The 20,962-nt window shown below is 52.7% G+C and overlaps 1 protein-coding gene across 10 annotated transcripts; it reads left to right on the top strand.

The window, feature by feature from the left end:
* The first annotated feature begins 524 nt into the window (after nucleotides 1–524).
* CDIP1 (cell death inducing p53 target 1) lies at nucleotides 525–19,990 on the top strand. Of its 10 annotated transcripts, XM_023936525.2 has the most exons (7): nucleotides 2,212–2,266; nucleotides 2,382–2,502; nucleotides 16,692–16,790; nucleotides 17,297–17,395; nucleotides 17,783–17,929; nucleotides 18,202–18,466; nucleotides 18,712–19,990. In XM_023936525.2, exons 4-7 carry the CDS (start codon nucleotides 17,311–17,313, stop codon nucleotides 18,821–18,823), a joined length of 609 nt encoding a protein of 202 aa, XP_023792293.1. In that variant the 5' UTR covers nucleotides 2,212–2,266; nucleotides 2,382–2,502; nucleotides 16,692–16,790; nucleotides 17,297–17,310; the 3' UTR covers nucleotides 18,824–19,990. The 10 variants fall into 10 exon arrangements, with proteins under 10 accessions (XP_086710461.1, XP_023792288.1, XP_023792290.1 ...); XM_086854335.1 differs by lacking the exons at nucleotides 2,212–2,266; nucleotides 2,382–2,502 and adding an exon at nucleotides 525–624; XM_023936520.2 differs by lacking the exons at nucleotides 2,212–2,266; nucleotides 2,382–2,502 and adding an exon at nucleotides 679–1,069.
* The last annotated feature ends 972 nt before the right edge of the window (nucleotides 19,991–20,962 follow it).

Raw genomic sequence — 20,962 nt, 5'->3', positions numbered from 1 at the left:
GGGGTGGGGGCAGCCAGAATGGATCCATGGCATGGGAATATCACTGTGTGGAGCAGAACATCGGCCAGAGCAGAGCATCATGTGTGGCATGAGCTGGGACACCTGGTAGGGAAGGCACCATGTACAGGACAGGGAAGAGACAGCTCCAGGGAGACCTCAGAGCTCCTTCCAGTACCTAAAGGGGCTCCTAAAGAGCTGGAGAGGAACTTTGGGCAAGGGCATGGAGTGACAGAACAAGGCGGAATTAAGATTAGATATATAAAAGAAACTCGTCCCTCTAAGGGTGGGCAGGCCCTGGCACAGGGTGCCCAGAGAAGCTGTGGCTGTCCCTGGATCCCTGCAAGTGTCCAAGGCCAGGCTGGACAGGGCTTGGAGCAACCTGGTCTGGTGGAAGGTGTCCCTGCCCACGGCAGAGGGTGGGACGGGATGATTTTTAAGATCTCTTCCAGCCCAAACCGTGCCGTGATTCCCTGAGTCGGTGGCTGCCCAGCGCGGCGGGAGCAGGCCCGGCCCGGCCCCCGGCTGGCCCAGCGCGGCCCAGGCCCGCCCCGCCGCGGCACCGCCCGCCCAGTCCGGCCCGCCCCGCCCGCCGCCGCCAGGTGCCGGAGCTGCCGCCGGGAGCCGGTAGGTGCCTGTGGGCAGTGGGGATCGGCTGCGGGGCCGGGGGGCTGCGGGGCCGGGGGACGCGGCGGGAAGGCGGCCGAGCCCCCTCAGCCCCGGACAGGCCGCGGCGGCCTCCCGGCAGCGGGGCCGGCTGGACATACCGGCGGGAGACACCGAGCACCGGAGGGAGACACCGAGCACCGGCGGTGACACCGAGCACCGCGGGGGACACCAGGAGTGGGGGAACGCTGAGAACCGGAGGGGGAATACCGAGCACGGGAGGACACTCGGCACTGGGGGGACACTGAGCGCAGACGGGGACACAGGCAGGAGAAGCCCAGCACTACGCTCTTGGGAAGAAAAGGGATGGAAATCAAGCCCTGGTTAACTCTGGGAGGAGGAAGCAGGCCGAGGGAAGGGCTCGGTGCTCGGCCGCGGCTGCTGCGTTCTCTGCGGAGCCGGGGAGGTGCGGCTGGATGGGAACGTGGGCCGGGAGAGCAGCGGGAGGCAGCCCTGGCCTCGGACGGGCCTTTGGCTCTGACAGAGTGTCGCAGGGTACTGCTAAAATCTTAAAAAGCTTCAGCTCTGCGCCCTCAGCAGTGCCGGGAAGGGGTGGGACGGGAGGGCTGGCTTGAAATTTAATCGTGTGGAAAGCGAGGTCGTGTACTTGGGGAAAGACTTGCCGGTGTAAGGCGAGCGCTGCTGCCCGGCCGAGGTCATGAGCTGGCGGGGAGGACGGCGGGGGCTGCAGGGAGGGCACGGCTGAGACAGGAGCAAATGTGATCCCGACAGATCCCGGGAGAGCAGGGAAACAGGCCTAGGAACGAATGCGTGTGTATCCTCTCCTGCTCGGGAGAGACGAGCTTGCCCAGTGATCAGGGATGATGAGCCCATTTTAGAGGAGCCAAAAGAAGCTGAGATGTCTTGAAAAGCTGGGAGAGAAATGATGATGGTGAGGATGATATTGTCACATTGGCAGCGTGAAATGAAGAGAGCTCCTTCAGTGAATATACAGCAACAAACACCAAGGAATGAACATTAGTGGGGAGTTGTGGGGTTTTTAACCATTAAAAAGGTGGGATCTGGGTTGTCACTCCCAAGGGGACTGGAGAGGCAGAGGGTAGCAGTTCTAAGGCAGCGTTTGGTTGCTTTAGGAAAAGCACAGGGGGTGGTGATTGCTGCTGAAAGAGGAATGAGGCTGGGGAGAGCTCCAGAGCTGAGTAGAGGAGTGGGAACATGCAGGCTGGGATGGACACTGCCATGCCAGTGTCCTCTGGATCCTCCACATGAGCCATGCTCAAGGTTAAATTTCTCCAGGTCCTTGCAAGTGTAGGTTTGTGCCCCTTGGCCCAAGGAAAAGCTGCTCTGAGGTGGTCTCCTTGCACCAGTGAGAACTGGGGAGGGGTCTGGTGGTTGTCACATTCTAGGCTGAGCCTAAATGGTCAGGTGGTGAGGTCAGGCACCATGATTTTAAGTAGAAATGTTTTAAATTATAATTCTAGTGGGTTTGGGCTGTATGTAGAACTCTGAGAAACTTTGGGAATATGCACAAGAGCCTCCTGCTTGTTCCCTTCACCCAAAGTACTGAAAATGGAGCTTTAATTTCAGCAGGGGCCCTGCTGATTCCAGAGTGTGACCAGAGTAGGCAGCAGAAAAAATTACAGTGAGTATTACATAGACATGGCATGGTATATAACCACAGTATGTCATTCATTCATGTTCAGGAACTAAACAAACTCATGTGGAAAGCACAGGCTGAAAACTTCCCTCTCCCACAGGCTTCTCTGCCTCAAAGCTTTGGTGACATCCCAGTGCCCCAGGAAATCCCCGGAAGTGTTTAGCGATGTTCCTGCTCTGTTCTCCTTAGGTGTTATGTGAGGAGCTAATTCTGGCTTGGAGGTAGGAAGGCAGTGACTTCATGGCTGTAATGAGGGCAGGGGGATGGGGCTGTGTCCCCAAATGTCCCCGAGCAATGCCCCAAACGTGGTCAGTCCTGCCCAGCTGCTCTTACAGGGGTGGTGGAGCTGCACTCAGGGCTGATTCACGTTGGGGCTGGGAATGGGGATGTGTGTGTTCCTACCAAGTAGCACAACATCCTGCCACAGGTGTGGCAGGGACAGGTAACAGTGAGGGAGCTTCTCTGATTTCAGAACCTTTTCTAATAAGGCCAAAGACCATGCTGAGCTTCTTGTGTTCCCTCAACAGGTCTTGCACCTCAGATTTGGTTCTGAAACTCACTTCTCTGTGTTCCTGTTCTGCTCTGTCTCAGCTGCAGTTACAAAGGGGTGCAGAATGTCTCCCTCAACACCTGGTGTTGGTTTATGTTTTTGAAGGTCACTTCCAAATCAGCTCTTTCTGTGCCTGGGAAGCCACAATGGGCACTCCTTTCCTTCTGGATGAAGCACAGGTGGCAAACATGTCCTGGGAGCACAGCTAAGGCGCTCCTGTAGCTGAGGGGTGTTCAGGCAGGACCCAGACTAAAGCCTGTCCACAGCATCTCTGTGTTTTGGGGAGAGTTTGGGTCCTTGTCATGGTGTTGACACCTGCAGAAGTGTTGCTGTTGCCAGTCTTACTAACACAGCCAAAGAAAGGATGAAAGTAATTTTATTATGTAAAAGAATATATTTTTTCCTTTTCAAATGTAAATTTAGCAGATAAGTGCATGTGTTTAAAGGATGTTGTTGATCTTCCAGTATGAGGCTGAGTGGTTTTGGAAGGAAATACACATACTTGTTAGTATCAAGATCCAAGACTAGTTTTCTGCTTGTGGGTAAAGAGAAGTATGAATTTCAGTGTTCTATGTCTGTTTGTGGTACATGGTAAAGCCCTACATTTGATTTCTTATGATTGCTTTAACCCAGAGAGAATATCCTGGCTTGAAAGAAACTAAATTTTTTTAAATAGTGGGTTTTGGTGGGTCTGCAGTGGGGCTTCACTCCTGCTTCTATTAGCAGGGCTCTTTACCATGTGACAGTTCTCCTGTACCTTTCCAGGAAAGGCTGCTGGCTGCCAGGTGAGCCAGAGAGGCAATAAATAGCATTTCCATAATATGGAGAGTAAAATAATGACAAAGGCAGCAGGACTGAATATATCTGAGCTTCTAGACAGGTGTGCCAGCTTCTCAGAAGGTGTTCTCCCAGAGTGGGCTGTGCAAAGCTGCTGAACACGGTAGGCAGAAGAGTTGGGAAACAGCAAATAGATGCTGATATGGCTGGTGGCTCTTAGCAGCAGTCAGTGATGTCTTAAAAGGACTTAATTGTGCACTACTCTTCCCTTTTCCCTGATACAAGAGCAGTAATGGTTTGTAGTGGGAACTTGAATAGTTCTGCAGGACAGTGGAGGTTTTTGGTTGGTTTTGCTTCCAGGACCTGGTTTTGCAACCCTTATGCAGGCAAAGGACTCTGGCCTGGAGCCAGTCAGCTCTCATGAAGGTTTCAGAGCAAGGCACCTGAGCACACAAGTGTGCAAACACAGAGGTCTGTGTACACTTTTTCCTTCAAAAAACACGATGAGCAACTTCTTGCTGTTTTCCTGCTGTTCCCAAACAGCACTGGGTATCCATCTTGCAGCTGGAGAGAAGCAGTGCCACTTTCATGAGCAGTGTCAGATCTTTACATGCTCTGCATAGGACCTGTCTCCTCCTCTGATCAAAGGGAATGCAATTGGAGCAGCTGCCATAGGAAACCACGATCCATTTTCTCACCAGAATAAAGTCTCTGAGGCAGGGGCAGTTTGGATTTTATTTCCGGCGTGAAACGCTCAGGGAGACTCTTGGCTGCTGTTAGAGTTTTGTTTTGAGCCCATTTGTTCTGAGCTGCCTTGTGGCTGCACTCTTAAATTTGTGTATTTGTGGTTGTGAGAAACAGCTGTTTGAGAGCAGCCCTGTTCTGGTCATCGATCTGGGTGGAGGATGGAGGCAGGAGTAAAGTGCTCCATGCTGCACATCTCCACGTGAGGCACTTCAGTGCAGCTGCCTTTAATCTGGGCTCTCTTAGCAGGCCTGCAATTAGGGTAAGAAAATAAAATAAATAGCCCCAAAAGGTGGCAATGTGATTAACATCTTAGGAACTGTGCAGAGCAACTGCTGGCAGTGCGATGTTTGACTTTGTACCACTTGGCACGATGGAACCTGAGATCATCAGAGAATGAAGAGCTGAGCTGGGGCTTTCTGTGCAAAATAAGTAATATATTTAATTGTTACTGTAATTAGTATGGTTACTGTGCATTGGTGATACTTCTTTCCTTTGCCTCCTTTATACATAGGAAAATGGAATATTACCCAGTTCTCCTATAGATTTTAGGGTAAAGCATTTGTGCTGAGGTGGGGGTCCCACTGCCCCAAACTGTCTTTCCTGTGTGTGTTCCTGAACCTTCTTTAATAGCCAGTCTCTGCATTTAGAAGGAAAATCTTCCCCACCTTGCCCTGACAGCCTGGCTCCCTATTAACAGTTTTGGAAAAAGTATTCTACTTTAAGCTTACACATTTATTGTTCATCCTGCATTCTGTCTGACAATCCTAAATTCCATCCATCACACCTTACTGTGATGCATGCACATCAGCCCATGCTGTAGCTGTGTTTCCTCTTCATTTGCTCCTTGCATTGCGTGGTTGCAGAGAAGAGGGATTTTACTCACAATCTTAACCATGAGAGGCTGTTTGCTTTGGGACAGTTTCCTTGAGCTGTCATTCTGGAGTTAGTCTCAAGGTTGGGTCAGCATATGAAGGGCTTGTGGTTTTCCCAGAGCTGGGAAGGGGTGAGCAGTTACACCTGAGCACAGGTGATCTGCCACAGCCTGGGCACAGCAGGCTTTGTCTTAACCCACTCTCCACAGGCAGCAGCTCTGAGGGGCTTCCCACTTCCTACCTTTGCAACTTCCATGTGACACTACCTCACAGGGCAAGATAAAATGAATTAAAAGGTGTTTTTCCACATCTGTTTCAAAGCATAGCTGTTTGATTGAAAAGACAGATACCCCCTTCCCTGATTTGTGAGGGATCATCAATGAAAGATAAGCCCCTTATTGCTCAGAAATCTCTTCCTCCCAAAGCCCCACAGCTGGAGAGCAGGTGTAATCTCTCAGATGATGGGTGAGTGAACAAGATTACTGTCCTGGGGAGAATTATTGTACAATTGATTTCATTTAGGTCACAGAGCAAAGATTGTTATGTGGGAAGACTTTTGCTGGGGGCCAGACAGGCAGTGCTGAGGCTGGATGTGAGATGGGAACACTTGGCTTTGGCTCATCTGTTCACAGAGTCATGGGAAGCCCATCCAAGTCATGTTTTACCTCGTGCCCTTCCACTGTGGGGAAGAGAAATGGCTCCTCAGCCTCTGCTAATAGCATCCCTGAGATGGACATGCTTTTCCAAACCGAAAGCACTTGTCCAGCCTATAAATCTTCGGGATATTTGGATGCTAATGCTGCAAAGGAGCAAAAATCAGGGCACAAACTGGGAGTAGTTGCACTGGCAGCCCTGAGGTGCTGTAGCCAGGGGCTGGTGCTGGGAAGCACCAGCAACTTTTCCTGGTACAACAATTTGCTTCCCACAAGCAGAGGGAGGGTCAGCTGCATTTTATGGCAGTACCATTTGTTTGCAGAGCTTTTGAAAATGAAGATTGACTAATATGTTCTGGATTAACTTGTTCATATCTCCAAGACCCAGAACAGCTGCTGTCCCAGGTTTTTTTCTCCTTCCCTTTTGGGTTGGTTTGTTGTGGGTTGTTTCTTTTTTTTCCAAGTGGCCATGACTCAGCCCTTCCCTGCTGCTCTCTGAGTTTCCTGGTTTCTGAATAGGCTATTCTTGGGACAGCAATTCCTGACAGATAGGAACAAGGGAAGTGTTGTGTTGTTTTCTTCTCTATTTTTTCTGTGGCCTGCGTAAATTCTCTGCTTCCCTCTGATTTTTGCCTTTTTCCCACATTACTGAATTGTCCTAAATTGTTGGATGTCATCTGGGGCACGTTTTTGCCCTTGTAGCAAAGGAGCCCTCTCAGACATGATCCAGACTTGCACAGCAGCAGCTTTTCTTTCCCAGCAGGATGGTGGTGAAAATCCCAAGCAGGGAGGGTTAGACTGCTACATCTCTGTCTATTGTAAAGCTTAAATGTGCCTTGTTGCAGCCCCTCTGGCTCCAAGGAGCTGTGCTTGGCTCTCCAGTGATCTCCTGGGCAAGGGGTAGGTGGATCCAGGTGAGGACCAGCACGTGGTGCCACGTCCATGGAGGATCAGGTGGCTCAGCCAGGCTGTGGGTACACGCTGCCTTTGTGTGTACTGTCACAAGTAAAGGGAAGATACCACCTAGAATTTAAAAACAATGAAAAAAACCTTTCTGATGGCTTGTTTATTGCCTCCCTGCAGATGGCAGAGGCTGGGAAGCTGAAGGATGCTCTCTCTGAAATACTTCATGGTGCAGTTACCCAGCCTTTTTAAACAAAAAGCTTTTGGATTTGTTCTGGAGTTTATTTCTCTGTAGTGTGGGCTGGGGAAAGTTACCTGCTGTGGCAGGGAGCACCTCCAGGCCAGGTGTGCTGGCTGCTGCTCTTGATTTGCAGTTGGAAGTGAATGAGTTGTCTAATACTAAACAACCTTTGCTGGGTTTTATTTTTATTAAGAGCCCAGCTCTTTCTGTCAAGACACAGTTGTATGTGAGGGGGAAATAGCCTAAACTGTTGTATATTTTGCCTTGAAAATACAGTTGGCTTTTTGAAAAACCAGAGGGACTCTATGTTTTCTCAAAGCCTGTGGTTACCAAGAGAAATTTCTCAGACTAGAGGGCTCAAAACACAGGGGCAGTGTTCTTCCTTAGCATCCCTCCACGTTTTTGGATATGCTGTATTGTTGTTAAGCCAACCAAGAGAAAAGCTGCTCTGTGTGAGGAGGCTTTGAGAACATTCACTGCCAGATTAAATTAGCCTTTCTGAGAATAAATTAGTCGTTGTGATGCAGGCAGCCCCACTCTCCACAGCTGTAAAATCTGTGCGTGCTGGTACCCGCAGCAGATAAATGATGTGTTCAGGGCTGTGCTGTTAACAGCAGATTAGATTTCTGGCTGGGGATGAATGAAAAGCAGCCTGTTAGATTTTATTGATTATTTCTCCAAATGAGAAGCAGGGTACCCTTTTAAAGGAGGAAAAGGAAACCATGGGATTCAGTGCAGCTCCATTTTGGGAGGAAATCATGGACTAGAGCCAAAGCTGTACCCCTGCTGCAGTGACTCTGACCTGGGATGCTTTTGAGGTCCTCAGGGGTCCCAGGCATCCAGCTCGTGGCAGAAGTGGTGCTGGATCCCTGTGTTGGAGGGAGGATAAAGCCTGGAATATGGAGTAGAGGAGGGGATGGGATTTTGGCTGCTGCCCACTCTTCTGGGCTTGTGTTTTCAGCTGAGCACTGGATAAAAAGCTGCTGCTGGCGTGTGCATGCTGCCCTTTTCTTAGAGGCATATTTGGTTTGTCTCCTAATTAACTTAATGCCTTTATTCTGCTTTGTGCTATATCAGGAAGTGCTCACAGGAGGCTGGGCCTGTGCTGAAGCCTCAGCTTGTCCTTCCCACCTGCGCTGCTGGGACCACTCAGCTCCTCTAAAACCTTCACGTAGTCTCCATTCCACCGGTGTTAAATATCAGCTCTTTCCCTGGGCTTGTCGCAGGTCTTCCACAGAGATGTCTTTCGGAGCATATTTGTGTTTTGGGAATGGAGGTTTCCTCCAGAGTTCGTGGCTGCCACAGGGGGTGTTAATTTAGCCTTTCAGACTCTCCTTGCCATGATTCAGGATGGTTTAGCGTGGTGGGAGCTCACTTTGGAGCTGCCTGCTGGGCTGCTCTGATGTGAGAGAAAACAGTTCCCAGCCGGTTTAGTGTCGTAACTGTGGCAGCTGCTCCATCTCCCTCAGGCTCAGGAGAGGATTTGAGCAGCTGAGCTATTTACCTGCCCTGAGGGCATCCTGCTATTATGGGCTCGAATCTTCCCTGTCCCATCCTCTGCTGTGGGAGCAGTGACCCGGCCTCGAGACTGTTCCAAACCCTCTGCCCAGTGATGCTTTTCGTGGAGCAGCAAAGCAGTGAGGTGTTGTGACAGAGGAAGAGTTTGGAAGAGCCCAGAGCAGGGACCTGGGGAGGGTGTTCTGCGTGTTAGGGCTGTGTGGAGTCCAGCTCTGTCCTAGGTTTTTAGTAGGAGCTTTGGGGAAAGGGTTGTGAAGGAGTCGGCAGGAGCTGGTGCTGCAAATTGAAACCACAGTCATGGCTGGAGTGAAAATGACTTCACTGGACCTGGAAGTCAATGTGGACTAGCCAGGTCTGATGGGAAGTGGTGGAAGAATTGGGGATGGCAGGAGCTGTGTGTAACTCAGGGGTGCCCAGCACTGGGCACACTCAGTGGCTGTTGATTAATCCAAGGGTTTTCCCCTCTGGGACATCATCATCCATCTTTGTGCAGCCCAAACGAGTTTGGCTTGGGAGCAGGGCACTGCCAGGTACCCTCCTCCTGTCCAAATGCCACGGGACAATCCAGCCCCATACTGGTGGCCCTGGGCAACTCCAAGAGAGATCCCAGTCTGGAACTGGGAAATTCTGTGGAAGCAAGAATGTGACTGTGGTAACACGAATGGCCTCAGCATGGAAAAGTTCCTCCAGTGCACATCTTGGGATGAGTGTGGGTCCTCCTTGTTGGCAGTGGAACTCAGGAGAGATCTCAGACCTTACACACAAGATCCTGCTGAACCCCAAACCCATTCCTTTGCAAAGAGTGACCCTTGGCTTTACATAAAATTGAGTGACACGGAGCACTTCGCACTAGTCCTCAAAAAAAAGTGCAAGGTGACATTGTACCAGTTAAATCTGAGTGTCAGCAGCTTCTCTGGCGCCGAGGCAGGGGGATCTGTGAGCATGGGAAATGCTAATGCTGGAGACTGGAGCCAGTCCTACAGCGAGCTGGTGCTCTCCTCGGGTAAGCAAACATCAGTGCCGTGGCATATGTTTTGTGCAGCACTTGAAAATGGATCTGGAATCACCAGCAATGTATTCAGAATTATTTCATTGTGTTGCAAAATCTGCAAGGGAATTCTGAATACGCTCTTGGGCTCTGATTAATTCTGAAATGCAAAAGTGCTGATCATCTCTGATTCTAATTTCCTCCTCCCTTGGAGCTCACTGTGTCATTTAATGGACGTCACACATGTACTCAGTTTGATTCAGCAATGATGTAGCTGTGTTATTTGACTTTCTCTCAAAAAAATCTATAGAAGGAGGGAGAAATGAGAGTTCTTAAATAAATAAAGTGTTTTTATTTTGGTGTTAGAAGGGGAATCTATAAAACTCTGGGTTTTGCTGTGAGACATAGTGGGTACTCATTCTATATTCAACTTTTCTGTGCTGATGTCCCCCAAATGGGAGGCAGCAGATGCTGACAGCAGGAGATTTTTTTGTGTAGTTAACTGAAGAGAAGTACTTGGTGACTGGGAATGACCTGGGGTGCTCCATGGAGAACCTCCAGGCTGCCCAGTGTCCAAAACCATGAGTGCTTGGGAGTGGGAGAGACTGACAGTTCTGCCTTTGATCCCTTCCTTACTCATCCTTAAGCCTCTGTTCTGGGCTGCCATCAGAGGTGAGCTTGGATCTGTGACTGTGCTTAAGAGCTGTGGAGCTTCTCCCGACCTCCTGAGGCTCCTGCTTGCTGTTAAGCTTCTTGAGCTGAGGTATTTTTGTTTGCTTGTTTAAATGAACAGCTATTCTTGTAGCACAGTTGTGTTTGATGCTACGTTAAAACACAGTGTTGGCGTAGATGTTGGGTTTAGTTGCTTGAGATTCTGGCAGGTTGTGTTATCACCATTATTAACAGATATCAAAGGGATGATGTAATGCAGGATGTATCCTCTCAGGGGGAAAATTAAGTAGATACAGAAGTCTGGAGGCAACAGCTGCTGCTATCACTGGATGCTTTCCCATGGATGTTATCAAGTGTTAGCTTGGATTCTTTGTGAACTGCAGTGAAAGTCTCATGGAAAAGCTTTCTGCTTTTGGGATTTGGCTTGCAGCACCTTCCTTTTCTCATCTCTCTGGAGCACATTGGTAGGATGCAGAGGAGCTCAGCTTTAACGTTATTTTAATCACATCCATGAGCACACCTGGTGTTTTGCAGCCTGTCTTCTGTGCAGCCAGGACATCTGATGGAAGGGTATGAACAGTGAGCACCTCCTGAGGGGGAGAGTGGGTTTTCCAGGGCCAGTGGCACCCTGTGGGGCAGTCTGACTGCAGTGTGCTCCTTACTTACTCCCTGTTCAGAAAACTGGCTTTTGGGGGCCAAATTCAGTTGCCCTGGTGGTGCAGAGTGCTCTGTGTGCACCTCAACTTTCCCCAGTGTCCTGACACATGGAGGGGCTGGGGTCCAGTTTTGAAGTGTGGGGTTGTGACCTCTCCTCCCTGCAGCCCCTCCTGGCTCCTGGATGTCACCGTGAGCTCTGCCAGCACATGATGCTTCCCACAGCCACATCTTGGGTGCCAACAGCAGAGAGAACGAGCTACCCCAGTTTGTTCTTTCCATTTTGGCTGGTTTTTCTTTAAATATTCAGGTTAAGCAGGTCCTGGCAAGGCTGTTTCTGCAGCCCCAGTGTGAAGAGCCAGGTCAGCCCATCCGGAGGCGAATAGCACTGGAGAGAATCCCAGAGGCAGCAGCAGGTCCTGCAGGAGCTCCTCCCACACGTAACCCTTTGTGGATGTTGCAGATAAAGCCTCCTTAAGCAGGGTGGATTTTGTGTCTGGTTTTCCTGATATCCATGCAGAGGAGCTGCTGGAAGTGGTAATTTGAATCTCTGGCCAAGGACAGCTGAGCCAGGGCTGCGCTGTGGAGATTATCTGATTTTGCTTTGGATTTAATGCCCTGAGAAATCTTGCTTTGGATACAGCACCTGGCTGCCAGCGAGGATCCCACTCTGAGGTGATTTGTCTGCTGGGTGATGGTGGCACAGAGAAGGCCAAACGATATGTCCAAGGTCCCCAGGTAAATGACTGTGATGGGGAAGCTCCTCTGGAGATTCACATACTGGAGAGCAGAGCAGGGAGCTTTTGCTGTCTGACATACCTGGTTCAAATGATGGAAAACCTCCTCCAGCATTCCTTTGTTTTAAAGGAGAGCTGCTGGCCTGCCTTGCCAGCTGAGCTCTCTGTGCCTGCACTGAAGGAACAGCCTGACCCTCCTGGAAGAAGCAGTTTTCTGCAGCTGAAATCTTAGTGCAGAAGTGTGGAAGAAATCTGCTGTTCTGGGAGCAGCCTGGCTGTTCCTGAACCGTAGGTTTGTGCTCCCTGGCAGTGACTTGAACTTGAGAAAGCACAGCTGAGTTGCTCAGAAAAAGAACAGACCTTTCCTTCAGTCCTTCACTTGGGTTTCCGTTTCCATCGGCGCCTTGCAGAGCGTTGCAGGCATGCGCCCTCTTGCTGCCTTGTCCAGGACCAGGATGAGGAGTTGAGGAGGTGCTGCCAAGGTTAACAGCGGGTAAAGGAGCGGGTACATGGTCAAGGATTGCCAGGACATCCTTCTCTCTGAGGGAGGCTGAAGCACTCTGTGCTGTTTATTCCTCCCCTCCTGGTTCCGGGGAGGTGGTGTGCAGGCTGGGGGCAGCAAATGCGCATGGGAAGAGGCAAAGCTGAGGGGGAGCTTCAGCTCGTTTGCAGGGAAAACATCTTTGTGTTGTTCTGCATAAAAACCAGGCAGAAATAACCACTGATACTGCTTGTTCAGCAGAGATTTATACTGTCTTTCCTTTGGAGGTAAGAGCTGTCGGGTGGGATTGCGCGTGGTGGGAGCTGAGCCACATCCCTGCAAACTGTGCAAGCGGGCATGCACATGAGAGGGCAAAGCCCTGGGAGCTCTGGGCACAGCCTGGGCAGAGGGCAAAACCCTGGGAGCCCTGGGCACAGCCTGGGCAGAGGGCAAAGCCCTGGGAGCCCTGGGCACAGGTGTAGCACCGGGAACATGCAGCTCCATGCTGGATTTGGAGGTGTTCAGTAATGCTGCTGTGGAGGAGGGCAATTGGGATTGGGATTGCCACAGTCAGGGTATGGCTGTGTCCCCCTCAGCACACCCTGCTCGGTTCTCCCTCTTTGATGCCCCTAAAGCTCCTTTTGAAGAGTAGCAGACTTTGGCTCAAATGAGATTTTGCCAGCATCTGATTTGCCTTTGTGCCTTCCTAGTCTCAGTAGTTCCCAGTTTCTGGAGCATGTAAACTGTGGCACACAGGTATCTTTCCTGGAGCCAGGAAAACTGGGATGGTGTTGGCCACAGTGCTGTTCCTATTTCTAAAGGAAGGGTGCTGGGTTCAGTGAGGGCCCAGTGTCTTCAGGGCTCTTGGCTTTTAAAACTGTGTTTCCAAAAGCCTGGAAGCTGGAATCTGCATCTCTTTGATGTGCAGTGAAGCTGAAAGTGCTCGTATATTTTCTCTTATTTATTCACTGAATTTTAGTGTGAGTTTTTTTTCATTTTTCAAATATCAGAAGGTTTTTTTTTTATGGAAGAAGAGCTCCAGAAATGTGTAGCAGCAGTTTTCGAAGTGTCAACGTCACTGAATGTGGTTGAGCATGGACAAATGCTGCTTCCTGTCTTGGTGGCTGGACACACTGCTCTCATGGAGGAAACAAAGCTGAATTGCTGTGCATCTCAGTTATAATTGCAGCAGGAGCAGGGACAGCACAGGCTGTTTCAGCCTGTGGGATGGATCTCAGTGGTGCTGTGAGGCTGACTCAGAGCTGCTGGGGCCAGCGCTGCACCATCAGGGCTCACACGTGAGTTGGACCTGCCAGCATCTGCTCTGCCCTTGCCAGGTTTGTCTCACCCGTGGAGATTTCATCCGGGAGGAAGCAGCTTGAAGCACAAACAGCTGCTGCTGGGGAAGAACGGCATTGGCAGACCAAATCTGAGTTATCTGTGTCCGTTCTCTTTGTGGCATCATCTATTTTATGGTGTTAGGACCTATCCCGGTGGCACGATATTCCCTGGTCTCACTGCACACCAGTTGTTTTTGATGAGTGGTGCCCACCTTACCTGTTTGGAAAGCAGGTGGGATGTGCAGACCTTTTCTCTTGCCATGTCTGAATCCCAAACTGTTTCTGCAGTGATGTAACAGAGAGAAATCCAGCCAGCATGGGACACTGGACCCTGACACATCAGCTCCTCTCATCACTGCTGGAAGCTGCTTTGTATCAGTTTTGAACATGTCAGTAATGGGAACTAGGGGCTTTGGGGTATTGATCAATGCCCTCTGGACAAGGGCCTGGAGTGCCAGGACAAGGGGAAGTGGCTTCACCCTGCCAGAGGGCAGTGCTAGATTGGGAATTGGGAAGAAATTCTTCTCTGTGAGGGTGGTCAGGCCCTGGCACAGGGTGCCCAGAGAAGCTGTGGCTGCCCCTGGATCCCTGGAAGTGTCCAAGGCCAGCTTGGACAGAGCTTGGAGCAGTCTGGGATAGCGAAAGGTGTCCCTGTCCATGGCAGGGTGTTGTAATGAGATGGGCTTTAAGGTCCTTTTAAACAAAACCATTCTAGAATTCTACAATCCCTCATTAACTGGATTGGGAGCTGCTGAGCACAGGAAGGAGGTGGATCAGAAAGGATTGTGTTTCCACAGGCAGGGCTGTGTGCTGCCCCACGGCACTTTGGCTGTGCTCGCTGTGTAAGAAGCCTCAGACAAACCTCTTGAGGCTGAGTTACACCTCTGAGCTGAACAGGGCACCTCGAAACCTGTTGCCATCTTCCCACCTAAAAGCTGTCTGGAATGAGATCAGGGAGCACAGAGCCAGGGGAGGACACAGGACTGAGGCCACAGCCAGGGTGGACCAAGCCCTTTCTGCTTGGAGGCTGTGATGGAGCTGTGCTGTCCTGGTTGTGTCTGTCACACTGCTGTGCCCCAGCAGGTTAATGGGAATATTTTCTTATTAATTTTTCTTTAGCAAATATCAATTCTCTGGGGGCAGGGGGGTCCTTTGCCTGTCTTCTGTGCTTAACTGAAGCAGTGCTTGTGATGATTCTGATTCCATAGTGGCTTTATCCTCTGTAGTTAATTTACAAAGAAAACCACTATTCTTCCAGTTGAGAAGAGCTCTTCTGCATATGTAGCTGGAAATAGCATCTCCTCACTCCATCCTTCTACTTTTTCTACTTCTACATCCTTCAACTCCTTTTGAGGGTCGTAGGATCTTGCAGTGTGTCCTTGCTCCAATGGACCTACACAAGACATTGGTGATTCCATCAGATCTTGAACTTAAACCTGGTAATTTTGGAATACTGCGGGGCTGTCAGTGCCAGGGTGCTGAGGGATGCTCCTGCCCAGTGCCAAGGGGAAGCCGAGTGCCCTCTGGTTTCCCACGGAACTCTCTGTCAGAAATGGACCTGGTTTTGTGCTGTTCACATTAAGATGAAAGAAAGCACAGGAGAGAAACAGCTTCTGAGAGGCTTAAAAGCAACAGGCTTTCTTTTCCTCCTGGGAAGGGCACACAGCCAACATCTTGCTCTTTACAGATCTCTCTTAATAAGCAGAATATTGCATTAGGAGCAAGTGAGCCTGCCAAGTAGGAGCAGAAGTGCCCTGCATCCCACAGCTTCCTTCATCCCAGTGCCCGTGTGGCTCTGGACCCACGGCTGTCACCTCGTGGCTGCTGTTCCTCGTGGGCAGGGTGGCAGCATTGATGGCTGGCTCACCCTGGGGCTGTTGCTTCATCTGCTGGGTGTTGGTGGAATGGCTGCTGGAGGACTCCTCCTCTCCTGCATTTTCTTGCCAGCTGCTTTGATGATGGGGGGAGTGAGGCTGGGGAGTGTTGAAAGATTATTATGGGAAAACAGCATCTGAGCAGGAATGGGAGGAGATCTATTGTGTTAGAAAAGCTGTGGGCACAATTGGCCTGTCAGGGCAAGGAAAGCTCCTTGGGAGGCTGTTGTCCCCAGGTAAGGACTCTGGGATGCTGTGGTTGGACTGGGATCATCCAGAACCCCTGCAGGCATAGGGACAGGAAGGACTGAGGCTCCTGGATGTGCAGCATTGGCTACTTTGAGAAGAATAAATCCTTCTTTTCTTCACATCTCCAGTGAGCTAAAAGGAGCACGGCCCAGTTTGTAGCTTTGTAGGTCACTGAAGGAGAAGGCAGGCTCTGCAGTGTGCCTGGAAATGCTCTGTGCCATGGCAACTCTGCTTCCCTGGGCTCTTAAGGAAGAAACTGGAGTGAGAAGCAGGAGGAAGATGACCCCCAGCTGCCCCAGTGTTACTCTTTGAAGCTGTGTGGCTGCAACACCACTTCAAACCTTGGGGGAGAAATTTCCTAGTCAGGAAATATGGACATCCTGGGGCAGACCCTGTGCCTGTCAGGAATCTGCTCAGCTCCTGGGGAATCAGTGTGCTCCTCTGTGTGCAGCAACAGGTGATGGTGCTCCTCTAGGGACTGATTAAATTTCCTGATACCTTGCAGGAGGCTGCTCGGTGGCAGGGAGCAGGAACTAGGAAAAAAGGAGTAGAACAAAGCAAAGCCATGCAGGTGAGGGAGGGATGGATCTTCCTGCCTTGCTTCCAAGTCTTTGGCTCTGCTTGACCCAGCAGCTGCAGGTGGAGGTGGCTGAGCCCCACAGACACTTCTGTGGGCACACCTGCAATGCAGGGCTGGGGCAGCACTGCTGCCTGGCCTGGTGCCTGTGCTGTGCTGGGGAGGTTGGCGTGCTCTGGGCTGGCTGCCCAGCACGTGGCACTGGTGCCAGCAGTGGGACAAGCAGGGTCATTTGCTCCTGGCTTGCTGGGGTGAAGGATGGAGCTCCCAGTGCTGCTCCCTGGGCTCTGACAGCAATGTCACCCTGTCCCAAGCACTCAGTGACCAACCTCTCACTTGTATTTTCTGATTTAGTCACATCCCACCAGGATAACTGAGCCAGGGGGTAATCAGGTTTCTTGATACTGTACTCCCTTGGATCTCAGAGCACGTCTGTGGGGCTTTGCCACATGCCAAGGACACAGAGCCTCATGCCTGCCTTTGAGGGGGCACATGGGGAGGCTCCTGCCCAGGGAAGAGAAGTGGCAGCTGTGGCTCCTCCACCTCTGTAATTCACTTGCTGTCTCCTTTTACACAGATTCAGTGGAAGAAGCCACCTTCCAAACTGCACTGCTCCAAGCAGTTGCTGCTCTCAGCTGTCAAGGCCTCTGAGCTGTTGCTGCAGGGAAGAGGACAGGTAAATTCTACCCCATGTAAAATAACAGCTCCAGCTGTTAAATATGGTCTTAACTCACTGGGTTTATTTAAACATTTATTTAGAAATGCTCTGTGAGTTTGCACCCTCTGTCCTGCAGTTTGTGCCCGCCCTCAGGGCACAGCATTGTGTCACTGGGGGTGGAGTGGGGGCTGTGGGCAGCTCTTCCCCACCTTTGGTATCCCAACAATGCAGCCAAGGCTCTGCATGTTCCAGCCCAGCACTGCCCTGATGAGCTGCTGTGCACCAGGTGGGCTTTACAGGGAAGCCCCATGGAGCTGGCAGGAAGATTTTACACCTTGGAGTCAGAGCCTGTCCAGCTTTGGGACATTCATACCCCTGGTTCTGCCTGGGGGGAAGCTGAGGCTTGGTGCAGTGGTGGCACCAGCCCTGGCCTCCTCTGTTACCTGTCACCTCTGTCCCCAAGCACCATGCCAGCAACATGTGCACCAAAGGCTGGTGTCACCTGAAGGCTTCTGTTCCTGCAGGGCTGCCTGGAGCCATGTCCAACGATCCACCCCCACCCTACCCGGGGGGCCCCTCGGCACCGCTGATAGAAGAGAAGCACGGCCCACCCTCGGCACCAGGTACTGGGGGTGTCCCAGCTGCTTGGGGGGACATTGCCAAGCAGACAGGACCCAAGGAAGTGTGGTTTCCCTGGGACTGCCCTGGCTGTGGGCTGGTCTCACAGGTGCTGTGCCTGGTTCCATCTGTCCCCGTGGCACCCTTGGGGGATGTATGAGGGGTCCTAGGGGCAATGACAAAATGGGAAGCACTCCCATCTCAAAGCTTGACACTGCTTCCTACTGTGGGGTGAATTTGGGTTTCTTGGGGCTCAGAGGATGCAGCTTAAGGGGGTGCTTGCTCCCCACCTCTTGTCTCCCTTCCCTGTTGGGGTTGACACCCCACAGCCAGGACGCTGTCTTCCTCTCTGTTCTCCTGCCTCCTTGGCTGCTGACTGTGTTTCCTTTCAGAGGGTGTCACCCCTGTGGTGGGACAGCCCCAGGGGGTTCCCATCCCCCCTCCTGAGTTCGGACCCCCCCCATATGAGCCCCCCTCGCAGCCGGGGTTTGTGCCGCCCCACATGCCCACGGATGGCTCTGGGCCCTATGTGCCACCAGGTGAGTCCTGCAAGGGGTTGGGGATCAGCAGCAGCACGTGTTTCCTGGTGCCCTGGGGAGTGGGAGGGACACAAGGGGGGTTGGGGCTGCCATTTGGAGCTTGCAGTGAGGTTCACTGGGATGGGTTGGAGGGCACAGTGCCTGTAGCAGGGCTGGCCCCGAGTCTGTAATCCAAGGGTGGTGTTCCAGCAGGGTGGGGGCCTCCCCAATAAGGATCTGGCCTCTCCTGCCATGTATGAAGGTGCTCACTTGTTTGTGTTTCCCATTTACAGCAGGATACTACCCACCCCCAGGCCCTCACCCCCCCATGGGCTACTACCCTGCCCCAGGCCCCTACCCCTCTCCTGGTGGCCACACGGCCACAGTGCTCGTCCCACCGGGAGCTGCCACCACAGTCACAGTGCTGCAGGGAGAGATCTTCCAGGGTGCCCCGGTGCAGACCGTGTGTCCCCACTGCCAGCAAGCCATCACCACCAAGATCTCCTATGAGATTGGGCTCATGAGCTTCCTTCTTGGCTTCTTCTGCTGCTTTGTGGGGTATGTGCTGCAAGTAGAGCTGGGGCCTCATGTTGGCTGCTCAGCCTGGTCCTGGGTAGCCCCAGTGCTGGTGACCTTGGCTGAGCTGTTGGGCATGGTGGGGACCTTGGCACAGAGGTGGCACTGCAGCAGCAGAGGGGTTCCTGGGGTGACAGCCCCACTCACACCTCTTGCCCGTGGCCTGGAGCGAACCCCAGGGCCAGGGGCTCCCCCAGCTCAGCATCTCTGCCTCTCCTGTGCTCCAGGTGTGATCTCTGCTGCTGCCTGATCCCCTGCCTGTTCGATGACTTCAAGGACGTGACACACACGTGTCCCAACTGCAAGGCCTACATCTACACGTACAAGCGCATGTGCTAACGGCGCCCGGGAGCCACTGGAGTGCCGCCGGCCCTGTCCCGCTGCCGTCCGTCTCCGCGTGTGCATCACCCCTCGCTTCCCCCGCCGGTGGTGTGTATGTGTTATCCCCGGCTCCCTCCCGCGCAGAGCTGCCACCACCTGCCCCCAGCTCTGCTCCTCACTTGGAATAGTTGGATTGGTGACACTGGTGCACAGGGGAGGTGGGCCCAGGTCTAGACGCTGTGTGGGGGCTGCCCTGCAGTGCACAGGAGTGGGAGGCAGCGCTCTGCACCCCATTACGCTCCAGGGTGTGAGCGAGGCCCTTCTCACCTGGAGCAACCCTGGGAAGAGCAGCAGCTGCTGGAGGTGCCCACCCCAGTCCCACAGTGCAGGGGGTGCCTGGCTGCAGGGATGTGCTGGGATGGGAGCCCAGGAGGGGCCCCAAGCAGCCCACGGTGCCCTCAGGGGATGCAGCACAGCCTTTGTGGCACTTTCAGGAAGGGGCTCAGTGACAAGGAGACAGGGCAGTGTCCACACACCAGGTTTCCGTGTGGTTCACAGCCCCCTCCAGCCCCGTGGCAAAGCCCCTTCCCGAGCGGAGGCAGAGCTGCCTCTGAGCACGGAGAGGGGCTCGGCAGCAGCACTGCCCCCTTATCAGCACCTCCGTCCTGCCCGGCGGCCACTCCAGCTGCATGCGCCTCCTCCCGGCCCCGCCGCGGCTCTGGGGCGGGGACAGCCCCGAGCAGCCCTCGCCCCCCTGGCAACCTGAGAGCCAAAACCGCACCCGGCATGTCCTGGCTGCCCGGCACGTAGAGTAGAGGAGTTTGTTCCCAGGCCGCAGCTCCGGAGCCGTCCTGGGCCCGGCAGGGTCTGTAGGGTTCTCCTTGCATGTGGTGTAGGGGGTATTTTTAGCTTCTGTGGGGCAGAAGGAAGGGGCAAGCAGGCAGCGACAGGAGCTGCCAGCAGCACTCGCACAGCAGGGGCAAGAGGAGCTGGGAGCCAAGTTCAGCCTCTCGGGGCTGCTCCTCCCTCCTCTGCCCCTGCAGCTCCCAGAGCGAAGTTGGGGGGCGTCTCTCAGAACACAGGTCTGCAAACACAGCCTGGCCTGCACAGGCTGCTGCTGTTTGCTCAGGGGTGGAACTGTGGCACTAGTCAGTGTTTTTATGTAAATAAATAACAGACCCTGAACTCGTGTGCATCTTTTCTTCTCTCCTGCTCAAAATTCACAGCGTATCTGCCTGTAGGGGCGCTGAGGATGAGGGTGGGGGTACACAGATACCAAGAATGGGAGGAATAGCAGCTGGGTCTTCTACCAGGAACCCCCTCAACGTGGGTTGTGTTGTGTTGCACCTGGCTGTGTCCTCTGAGTGGGGCAATGAACCTCCCCAGATGGAAACCCCAGGGGAAATAAGAGGGACAGTCTGGTGCTAGGGCAGGTGTTTCTCAGGGACTGCACTCCCTTTCTCCCCCTTAACCCCCACCCCAGCCTCCCCATTTTCACAATGACGTGCTTTTAGCTTGCCCCAGCTACAGCATTGCAACTTTTTATTCCAGTCAAGGCTTCAGGAAAAATAACCAACAACCAACCCTGAACCCCAAAGTTGCACAATACACATCTGTCACCTCCCTACCCCACCATGGTCCTGCCCCCATCCCCAGGGAGCTCCCTCCAACAGGACTCAGACTTGGGTCCTAGGACATTGCACCAGAGAGGACACTCCTTGGAGCTAACGGCCCCATGGCACAGCCTCAGCTTCTCAGGGCAGGAAAGCAAGTGCTCGTCGTTTGAAAGGCTGATGACATTCTGCAGATGCAACCCAGGGCAGGAAACTTCCTCCAGACACTGCTTCAGTGATGAAGATGAAAAGCCAAGCATGTGAAGCCTTTGCCGGGACAGGACAGGACATCTCTAGCCTTAAAAACTGCCCCAGCCTGGGCAGGGCTGCAGTGGAGTCCTCACCCCCTGGCACCAACCAGTCCTGTACACTGGTCAGCTAAAGACCTCGTGTTACAGCGGCGTGCGAGGAGGTTTGGACAGTCCCACAGGATTCCCGTTTATTTCCTTACTCCCACTCTGCAGCCAACTCACCACCAGCAAGGGAAAGGTCGGAAAAAGGGCAGGGCACATGTCCCCCCTTGCCCCCAAGCAGAGACACACTG

Source organism: Cyanistes caeruleus, chromosome 17 (assembly GCF_971803275.1).
Source record: "Cyanistes caeruleus chromosome 17, bCyaCae1.hap1.1, whole genome shotgun sequence".
Lineage (NCBI taxonomy): Eukaryota > Metazoa > Chordata > Aves > Passeriformes > Paridae > Cyanistes > Cyanistes caeruleus.
This window is presented reverse-complemented; position numbering and strand designations above follow the sequence as displayed.